Source organism: Vipera berus (genome assembly GCF_964194415.1).
Source record: "Vipera berus genome assembly, chromosome: 3".
Lineage (NCBI taxonomy): Eukaryota > Metazoa > Chordata > Lepidosauria > Squamata > Viperidae > Vipera > Vipera berus.
Genome location: NC_138204.1, coordinates 182,822,420 through 182,833,472, shown reverse-complemented (window position 1 = coordinate 182,833,472; position 11,053 = coordinate 182,822,420). Strand labels below are relative to the sequence as shown.

Sequence of the window (11,053 nt, the reverse complement as noted above, 5' to 3'; positions counted from 1 at the left end):
GAAGGGCTACATGGAACTAAATCTTCATTGAAAACTCTAGCTTTGAATCTAGGTCCATGTGAAAATAGCCAGGAACAAGCCCCACATTATCCTTTTCTGCCTTCCCTCCGGGGATTCTGAAAACTTTTTCAGCACCATGGATATTTGATTCTTGCACTGGCTGTCCCACCTGTTGCTGGTTGTTTTTCTTCTGAGGTTACTGTTCTGATAATTTTACAGTTTTGTTCAGTTGTGGAAAACAAGGCACCACAAGTTCACTGAAATAAGTGAATGCATATTTCCATTTATTTACATACATGTTTTTACAAAAAGACAATGTTGAAACTGTCATTTATGAATTTCAGAGACTGATAGTTCAGTTTCCAGTCCCCGAATTTTAATTTCAGAAAATAAACTGGATTGCCTGAAATTTACCTTGCAGATGTGTTACAATAAGTAGCTGCTGATGCCCATATTTTTAAATATGATTTAAAGTTGAAATTAGGTACAGCATTAAGAAATGTTGGCTCAGTAGAATAGTAATGACGCCAGGCTCAAAGTAATCTTCGTTAAAAGTACTCTTGGAATGAATGGTTTGTTTCCATCTAAGTGAATGTAGATCAATTATAGATGTCCAGGGTTGTATGCAATCACTGGAAAGTTAATTATGTCACTGATTTCCTTGGGATTTTCTTCCATGCACCTACTCCCTCGTTTTTAAAGGCTTTCACAAGAAGCCCACCTTATTCTGATAAAGTTTAATGTATTTAAGACCAATTCTCACACTCGTGGAAAACTGCAAGGTGGCAATAAAACTGGCTGAGCTGAATTGCATTTCAAGGGTTTTACTAGCTTTTTCACCAGTTCCAATCTCACCAACTTTATTATTTTATTTATGTCTTGCCTTGCACACAATTTCTTTCCTTTTATTATTGTTTCCAGCCTGCCAGTATCCATAACACGCAAGTCTAACTTTAAAAGCTAGCCTCCATATCCTTTAGCTACAGGCTAGGTTCAGTTTGTTTGTTTGTTTGTTTAAAAAGATCGGACGTTGATTAAAGAATCTAATTTCAGGTTAATTCATATCTATGAAATTTAAGATTATTTCTCGCAAAGTCGGTTCTGCCCACAGTAGGAAGGAGTTCAAATAATTCATTCCGGTTTTAACAGACTTTATTATGCTGTCCCAAGGAAGAGCATTTTCCACCAGCCCACCGCCTCCAATTCTCAATGTCGATCCAGGCTGCAACTTCTAGAATAACTTTGGAACCTCAAGCACCAATTCTATCCAAACACATTTCCCTTGATTTCCAAAACCACTGGGAAGGAAATCAAATCCGCCTAAAGGAAAGAAAGGGGCGTCCTGTCCTGGGCGCATTTGATCGGATGTCTCGGGAAATAGAAGGACGGGAGCAGACAGGACTTTCGGTCTTCTAACACCACAAGGGGTCCAACTTGGGGATGGTAGTCTGTCCACTTCAAATCATCCCGGGAGCGGCGCCCTCCAGCGTCGTTTCCTCCTATGGAACCGAATTAGCTAATAATTGAATGGCTTCTAGTTCGGTTTGGCCATGCCCGCTTCCTCCCACTTTGCCTTGACCCGGTGGCGCACTAGATTGGACCCCCACCAAAATTTCAGATATTCAAGCCAGTAGGCGCCCCCGCCTCAGCCTCTTGCACTTGTTGGATTTTAACTTCCATTATTCTTAACCAAGCCCGGCGTTATAATCAGAGAGCGCCAGATACAAGCGGCCACGCTAGTGGCTTTTCCCCCCGAATTGTGCTAAAAACCTCGAGCAACTTTTCAGCTCCCCAGGGACGCGCTAAGCGCACACCCGACGGCAGAGAGAGAGAGCAGGGTCAGTCGCCGCGGCTAGGCGGGGGCTTCTTCAATGAGGGCGTTGGGCGCTCTCCAACCTCCTCCTCCTCCTCCTCCTCAGCGCGCTTTCCTGGGATCCCGAGGGGCTGGGGAAGATCCAAAGAAAGGCGAAGGGATGGCTGACGCGCGCTGAACCTAGTTTGCCCTCGCCGCGCCTCTACGCGGGCTGCTCATTTTTGCCCCCACCCCTTGCCCAGCGCAGATGGTTTGCCCCGCTCTCCCTGGCACATATATATACCCCCCTCGCCAAAGAATCACCGCGATCCGTCGCCGAGCTCCTCTTAGGAAGGGCGAGGGGGAGGGGGCGCCTTCTGGCTGGCGCCCGTCTCTGGCGTCCCGGGGTTGGGTCATGCCTACAGGCTCCCTGGCTGGCTCCGAAGAGCCTCGGATGGATCTGAGGGAGCTGCAGCTGGAGTACCGGGCGCCGCCCCGCTCTAAGCGGCGTCCCCGAGCTGAAACTTGCCCTTCGCTTGATAATTCCTCCGCTGCGGAAGAGGAAGAAGAGGAGGAGGAAGAGGAGGAAGAGGAGGACGAAGACGAGGAGGACGACGAAGACGAGGAGGCGGTGGCGAGCAAAAAGAAACGCGCCAAGGGAGCCTCCGCGAGCGGGGAAGGCGGCGGAGTGAAAAAGCAGCCGGCGGCAGGTCGGAGTGCCGCGGGCTCAACGCCGGAGTGCAAGCAGTCGCAGCGCAACGCGGCCAACGCGCGCGAGCGAGCCCGCATGCGCGTGCTGAGCAAAGCTTTCTCGCGCCTGAAAACCAGCCTGCCCTGGGTGCCTCCGGACACCAAGCTCTCCAAGCTGGACACGTTGCGCCTGGCCTCCAGCTACATCGCCCACCTGCGGCAGTTGCTGCAAGAAGACTGCTACGAGAAGGGCTACGTGCATCCTGTCAACCTGGTGAGTGAGTTCGGAAGCCTTGGAGGAATATCCCAAGGCAGGCTTAGCTTGTCAGAACCTGACTTCAATTCCACTGGCGCGACGGTGCCGCTTTTTGAACACGGGGCAGCGTGTTTCTGCAGTTCTGGAACATACGTAGGTTGGCCAGTCTTAGAGTATCTGTTTCTGTATAAATGCGTATCTTTTAAAATTCAAGTTAATATCACTGTAAGAAGAGATTATAGGAGACAGGGGAGTAATACAGGCTAACGGAAGTGTCTCTGTGAGAGTAACGCTTTCCTCTTCTGATTGCTTTCATCAGTTCAATAAGGAATCTGAAATTTGGGAGGATACAGTATGTGTACAGTATACAGTATGTGTATTCTCTATATAGTACACATACTCTACAGTATGTATGTGGCTCTCCCCTCCTTAGAAACATTAATCCTGCTTTTGCCCAAATACAAGCAATACTTAACAAACTAATACCTGACTTAAGAGAGACATTCTAGGATTTTCAAGATGAATCATTCACTGGCTCCCTAAGTTCTCAACAAAGCACTGGTTTATGGTCACACACACACACACACACACACAAACACACAAACACACACACACGATTGATTTTATCTTTTGTATCTTTGCATTGTCCACATTGGTAAGTATTATTAACACATCTCATGTTCCACACATGAGAATTGCTCAGGGTGATGGGCAACTGCATGTATCAAAATGCACTTCAACTGTGTATACAAAAGTAATGACACTTTTTAAAAGCCTGCCACTCTTAGAACAGTGAATGATAGGAAGTGAAGTCAAGCATATCTGGAGAGTTCTTAATTAGATTTGACATCATCTGGAGGAAAGCTTTCAAAGATCTTTTAAAAATGTGTTATTAAGAATTCTCTTTAGATCCCTGTATGCTTGAAAAGTTCTCCCCTAGCTTTTAAGTGCCTGCAGCTTTTTTAGCAGAGTTTTTTTTTTCTTTTTCTTCCTAGCATTTTTCTGCAAGTGCAGGATCTAATCAACAAAGGCTTGATCCATTTGTTAGCAGAGCAATTGGCTGGGAGAAACTAATCTCTTCTGCAATTTCAATAGACTCAAATGTAAGGATCTCTGGCTCTCAACTCAGTTTGCTTCTAAAGAGACCTAAGTGCCCAATTAGGTGAGATGATCAACATTCATCTAGTTTAGTTTTCTGTTCTTCCAAAGGTGAAGAGAATTTTCTCACATAAAATTAAATCTGATTTTTTAAAATTTGTTTAAATCTACTCACTATATAACAGGCTAACAAATTCTGTAAACAATGTCTTGGAATGAAAGCCTAATTTTGTGTGTCCTGCCTATGCTATTTTTTGCTGCATGGCTGTAATATAGGAAAGGGAGGACCACCTTGCATTTTGGGGGGAGGACCTATTCATTGTTTATGAAAAATGAATATGAAGAAGTACTTATTTTTGTTTTTATTGATAACTAAACTACAAATTCCAGTTCTTTTTAATTACTACTCATACAGAAATTGCATCAAATATTTGGTGATTTTTATGGCTGCTATATCTTATTCAACTCTCATCATGTTTTGAGATAAGATGCAATTAGGGACCGTACATAATTGGGACCAAACTATGATGATCCATTTTACCATAATCTTTCTTCATACTTTTTGTCACTTTTGCTATTTCATTTTTTCCATTTGTAAGCCAATATCTATTAAATTCAAATTCCAAGTGCACACAGCAAATTATTCTCTAGACTAAAAGAATATAAAGCTATTGTAATCATGGATAGCTCAAGTCTAGGAATATTGAAACTGAACTTATTTTCATGGCAGTGATCTGTTTCTGAAAATTACCATGTTTTCCATATCTGAACTGTATGGGATTTGATTCAACAATATTTATAGGAGATACAGGTGGCCTTCTCTAAGCATCTCCAATTATACATGACTGCATTTAACATCTTCATGTAGATTTAATTCCAGAAATACATCTATCCATGTAACAGCAACATTTACATGTTTGTATTTAATGATTGCAGCAGTTTTTAAGCTATGCAGATGTTGATTATGACAAATAACAGAAGATACTACAAAATATATCTAATAAAGATTCTGTGACTGCAGTATTTTATCAAACTAATAAAGCAAAAAAAATTCTTTACTTGGAGAAAGGGGAATACATTTAATATTAGAATGCATTCTAAAAATATATATAAGCACTATTCTAGAAGAGGCATTGTCAAAATGCCTAATTTAAATTATGGCCTTGACTATGTATATTCATTCTCTAACTTTTTTCACCGTAACTATGACAACTGTAGGAGAACCAAAGCTTATACAATATTCATTTCCTGGCTCTCCTTGAAGTGGCTTAGTCCACTTTAATTAGGTTCTGCTGAAACAATCTTACTTGGAAAGATTCCTACTTAAAGGTAAGCCTGGTATTTAACCTGCTACCCATTTCACCACATTAGTTTATATTACAATGAAAAATTTAATATAAGAGAAATTGAAGGGCAGGCACTCTATACAATTTTGAGTTGGATAAGCTTCTTGAAATTGCTTTATGCAAATTAAACTAATTTATACAGCAAAAGTGGAGAAAAAGAAAATGCCCTGATACCTTAAAGAATGTTTTAACTTAATAGAGTGGGTCTCCTTTAATAAACAGTGTTAAAATGCATCTGGTGAGACCTAGGGAATAGAAGTTCCCATAGCGGTGGCTACCCTACGGAGGGGGTGCCCCACTCCCAAGATATGGAGGAGCCCCTACCCTCCTTAAAACAGAGCTTTTCTCCCAGGTGTTGAGTCAGGATAGGAGATTTGTGTTCTTGAGGTGGAGAGTTATAGCATGCGAGAATTTTTAATTTCACTGTATTTTTTTTATTTGCATATTTGATTGCTAGTTACCCATATTTTATATAATATGAGGCATATACAGGTAGTCCTCGACTTACAAGCATTCATTTAGTGACCGTTCAAAGTTAAAACTGCACTGGAAAAAGTGACTTATGAACGTTTTTCACGCTTACGACAGTTGCGGCATCCCATGGTCACATGATCAAGATTCAGACGTTTGACAACTAGTTCATATTTATGCTGGTTGCAGTGTTCCATGGTCATGTGATCACCATTTGTGAACCTCTGACAGGCAAAGTCAATGGGGAAGTCAGATTCACTTAACAACTGTATTATTAACTTAACAACTGGATTGAGTCACTTAACAACTGTGGCAAGAAAGGTTGTAAATGGGGCAAACCTCACTTAATTGCCTCACTTAGTAAAGGAATTGTGGGCTTAATTATGGATAAGTCAAGGACTATCTGTACATTTAAAATATATACATAATTAAACATTAAATAAAATGATAACCTTACAATCATTATTGTTTGTATAATAATTACGAACAGTATTCCTATTATAATTGCTATAATAAAATCATCTTTTGGTCATTTTTATTTTCCTGTCAGGTTGAACAAATCAATGGCATACATATTTCACTCACTCCTAGGCTACAAATTAAACTCTATTTATTTTGTATAAAGGAAATATAGGAGTTCTTTCACTTCCCTTTTCCATAAAACTCGGTTACGTAAGTAGTTTATTTGTAGAATATGGTCAAAGAAGTGTTTACAGTAAATGCTTTTGGCAGTGTTTCAGCAACAGAAATGTATATATTTGGGTTATAATAATTTTACAACAAAAGCTTGTTTAAAAATTGAATCAGTTGATATAAAAGAACATTAGCTACATATGGGCTTGAGCAAGGTATTTTCTGGAGAGACCTTGGTTTGTTGTTGCTATGTTTATACAGTGAAAACTCTAATGAAATAGATTAGCATGTTGTTTAATGCTCTTAACATTGTATAGCAAAAAAGTGTTATGAGGCTATCATTAATAAATTCAGATTTATTGCATCTGATTTTTAATCAAGCAACCACTTCTGCTTTTGTATGGAAGGTTGTTTTGCCCAATATGGATGGAAACTATGTTGCAGCAAACTGGTCCTTGTTAATTTTCATCTTTCTAACATGAAAACATATTTTAATTCACAGACTTGGCCATTTGTGGTTTCAGGAAGACCAGAATCTGACACCAAAGATGTCCCAACAGCCAGCAGATTATGTGGAACTACAGCTTAGTTAAAGTAAAGAGTGCTCTTGCTGGATGCGTTTACCAATTCCATTGTCTTCTCTGGACCAAAAAAAACTGAAACAGTGAAAAACAATTACACTGTGTTTAAATCCTCTCCTTCAGTTGGAAAGAAAACTGCACTTAAAATGTAATGTGAAGTAGGAAGATCTCTCCAAGTTTCAGATAAAATGATAGCTTTGAAAAGGCATTTTTGCATCATTTTCTAGAGAACTGTTCTAAAAAATTTTGACTAACAGAAAACATGCAGGCGGATAACTACTAAAATTAATAAAAGGTAAAGGTTCCCCCGCACATGCGTGCTAGTCGTTTCCAACTCTAGAGGCCAGTGCTCATCTCTGTTTCGTAGCCGAAGAGCCAGCGCTTGTCCGAGGACGTCTCTGTGGTCATGTGGCCGGCATGACTAGACGCCAAAGGTGCACGGAATGCTGTTACCTTCCCACTGTAGTGGTCCCTATTTTTCTACTTGCATTTTTACGTGCTTTCGAACTGCTAGGTTGACAGAAGCCAAAATTAATAGCATGAACCAAATTATAGGTTGTATGAAGTAACCCCAAACAGTGTTATTTGTATACCAAAGGAAAATAGTATTCTAGACTAGTCCTTAACACAAATTTATAATATATTTGATCTTATGTTCTTGGCAGCTATGCAATAGTAAGACTACTTCTGTCACCTTAGACAATTTCTTTTTAAAAATCAAAGACAAAAAGATTGTATCTGGTTGCTCCTGCACAGTCTATTTCACAAAAGTATTAAATCAGATTACTTGTCTTTAAGACAAGCATACATATAACCAGGTAATTTGTAGGTCATGGATCAAAGTCATAGTCATATTCTTGTTGAATTGAGACAACTAATTCTACTCTGTACTGTAGTAGCAAGTTTGACATGTGAATTTGCCTTATTCTGAAATAAGCTTCTTTAAATCTAGGATAGTTATATGTAAGTTGGCCTTTTATATCATAAGTGTTTCCTGTCAAGCCTTTCTGACTGTATGGAATGTTAACTTTATTCTGTTCTATATGCAAACAATATTACAAATGTAAATAATTATATTTTTATACATTATATTAAAACCTTTATTGCAATAATATTTTGAGTGGTTGGTGATAGCTGGAGAAAAATCACTGAAAAATCACTAAAATAGAATTCAACATTTTTTTAAAATTTATTTATACATGACTATGGATCTGTTTACAACTGGGTCACAGAGGTTTTCTCTCTCTCTCTCTCTCTCTCTCTCTCTCTCTCTCTCTCTCTCTCTCTCTCTCTCTCTCTCTCTCTCCTTTCTCTCTTTCTTTTAATGGTAGCCCTCCAAGATAAGCAGGGTCTAGAGAGCATTCTGGAATGGTGCTTCATGGAATATATAGAATTTTTCTTGATGAGAAAATTAAACCTATTTTGTGAGAAAAGAAGTTTGACACTACTATATTTTTGCTGTAAGCCACTTGAATACAAGCAGCATACAAAATATTCCTAAGTATTTTTAAGCATCCCTAAGCACCTTTTTTTTTACAGAAACCATTGTTTATGATATGTAGGTGCTGGGAATTTCAGACCTTCTAAATACTATATAGTGGGATTTCCCCTGCAAGCAGGGAGCAGAATGAAAATGGTAAGAGATGTTGGGAAATGCAGTTCAGCAATATTTGACCGACCACAGGTATCCTATGTCTCCACAGGAATAAATCTGTTGTATTTGTGGTTTAGGTTATGGGATGTATATTATAGGTTCAGTTATAGCATAAAATAAAATGGGGATGAAGCTGTTTTAGATATATCTTAATACGTCAAATGATTTTGAAGTTCCACCTTCATTTTATGAAGACTGACTGAAATAATGTTCTTAGAAGGTACTTTAGGAATATAATGTTGGTGACAGGTAAGCTTAGCATTTCATAGATAGAAAGACCATATAAAATATTTTTCTTTTATTTGCTACAGCTATCAAATTAAAAATAGAGAAAGACATAAAAAGACTAGATGGGATAAAAGATAGAGCATATATGCTCTGTAGTAGTTAAAGCACCAGACTAGACAGTAGGCCAGGGATAGGCAACCTTGGCTCTTTTATGACTCGTGGACTTCAACTCCCAGAATTCCTGAGCCAGCCATGCTGGCTCAGGAATTCTGAGAGCTGAAGTCGACGAGTCTTAAAAGAGCCAAGGTTGTCTATCCCTGCACTAGGCAAACAAGAATTTGTTCTATCTTTAGCCCAAAGCCAGTTGGCTGTCTTTGGACTAGTCACTCTCTCTCAGCCCAGCAAGAAGGCAGAGGCAGGTCACTTCTGCAATCTTGTCAAAGAAACTTCAGGGATTTGTCAAGAGAGATGCCAGGATTCAACAATGAGTTGAAGGGACACTCCCCCTCCCCCCAAGAAAAACCATCATTACAGTACATAAAACAGTTACTTATACACCTTAGCTATTCCTTGAGCCTAAAACCACATGCAACTGGTTAATGAACCTTAGAGATTGAAAAAAAGGAGTGAATGAAACAGTTCTACTTGTAGAACTACAAAATGTTTTGAATGCCTAATAAGTTCAAGTGAGAAGTAGGAGAAGTAGGTTGGAAAACAATCAAACTCTTCTTTAGGTTAATTAATATATTAAAAATATTTAACTTATTTAAATAGCTTTTAATTTCAGAAGAATAACTGCATTTCATAGAATGATCAGTATAGGAATTGCAATACCCTTTCCCTCCCTTTTTTTACATGAACTTTTTTCAATAACTAAGGCAGGCTAGATAGAAGTTTGTTAACTGGCTCCATGTGTGGTTCATAGTTAACATATGAAGTAGCCTACTTTTCATCATAATATCAAAGATTAAACATTAGCCTAAATAATGCAATATATTTCTTAAATCATTTAATACAGAGTAGAATATTTTATGTGGCTATGTTGTATAATTACTTTATTCACATAAGTAACAAGAAGAACACACATTCATATTCTATAATAAAAGGACATTTATTTAACAAATTTTAGGAACTGAAATTAATTCTTATGAAACAAGAAAAACACTGTTTAGTCTTGAGAAGACAAAAATGAAGGAGTTTATGATTGCCTTAATCTCTAGAATACAGATCATTGGATAATGAGTATATTCAAGTGATCATTGGTGGAAATAGTGAACTCTCTGTAATGTATTAAAGAAGGCCCAGAGCAGATCCGGGATTTCTACACAGAGCACTGGGTTGGATTCAGCCTCAAGAGCCCAGTCTAGTAGCACAATTCCAAGCTGCCACTCACTTATCTGTTGTGAAAAATGACACAGTGTTCCAATATCTCAGGGGCTGCCACAAAGAAGAGGGAGTCAAGCTATTCTCCAAAGCACCTGAAAGCAGGACAAGAAGCAACGGATGGAAACTAGTCAAGGAGAGAAGCAACCTAGAACTAAGGAGAAACTTCCTGACAGTTAGAACAACTAACCAGTGAAACAACCTGCCTCCAGAGGTGGTGAATGCTCCAACACTGGAGGTTTTTAAGAAGAGACTGGACAGCCATTTGTCTGAAATGGTATAGGGTTTCCTGCCTGAGCAGGGGGTTGGACTAGATGACCTCCAAGGTCCCTTCCAAATTATTATTATTATTATTATTATTATTATTATTATTATTACTGTTTGAACATCTGAATATGTTTTAAACCTCACTTTACTGTGCAAAATAACTCCGGATTTATACATATTATTTCATCTTCAATTACAAAGATTAAAAAAATGCAAGCATATTGTTTGTACTGTAAGTTAGCAAGACTGATTTTCATAATCAAAACTACATGTTTTAATCTCTGGCAATGGTCAACAATAACATTGTTCCTTATTTATTTGAAGATCAATTGTATTAACATTGTTTAAGATTTTTTAAAAAATCATAGAAAAACAAGTTAAAACTAAGGCATGCTTAAAAAAATAGAAAGTCGAGAGGAAATGGTGGAGACCCCACCCTCCGCTGCTCCTACCAAGAATTGCAATCAATCAAGATTCCTCTTCCCAGGTAGGTTTACAGTTGTCTGAGGGTCATTCCTAGTAGCTCCCATTCAATCTAGGAAACTATGTGGAGCCAAAAAACCATGTACAATCGCTTAATTAAGCCAAACTTAATTAAAGCTAATTAAACAAAAAACAATAATCAACATCAAAGAAATGTTTTAACCCAGGCAA

General features: G+C 38.6%; 1 protein-coding gene across 1 annotated transcript; it reads left to right on the top strand.

The window, feature by feature from the left end:
• Positions 1 to 2,164: 2,164 nt before the first annotated feature.
• On the top strand, positions 2,165 to 7,873 carry MSC (musculin). The gene is made up of 2 exons (XM_081326007.1): positions 2,165 to 2,756; positions 6,789 to 7,873. Exons 1-2 carry the CDS (start codon positions 2,208 to 2,210, stop codon positions 6,873 to 6,875), a joined length of 636 nt encoding a protein of 211 aa, XP_081182133.1. The 5' UTR covers positions 2,165 to 2,207; the 3' UTR covers positions 6,876 to 7,873.
• The last annotated feature ends 3,180 nt before the right edge of the window (positions 7,874 to 11,053 follow it).

What these genes read in the sequence shown, in the direction of transcription:
- MSC (XM_081326007.1), top strand. Translation starts at nt 2,208, where the DNA reads ATGCCTACAGGCTCCCTGGCTGGCTCCGAAGAGCCTCGGATGGATCTG. An exon ending in ACGTGCATCCTGTCAACCTG is followed by an intron (nt 2,757 to 6,788) that starts GTGAGTGAGTTC and finishes TTTAATTCACAG; the next exon opens with ACTTGGCCATTTGTGGTTTC.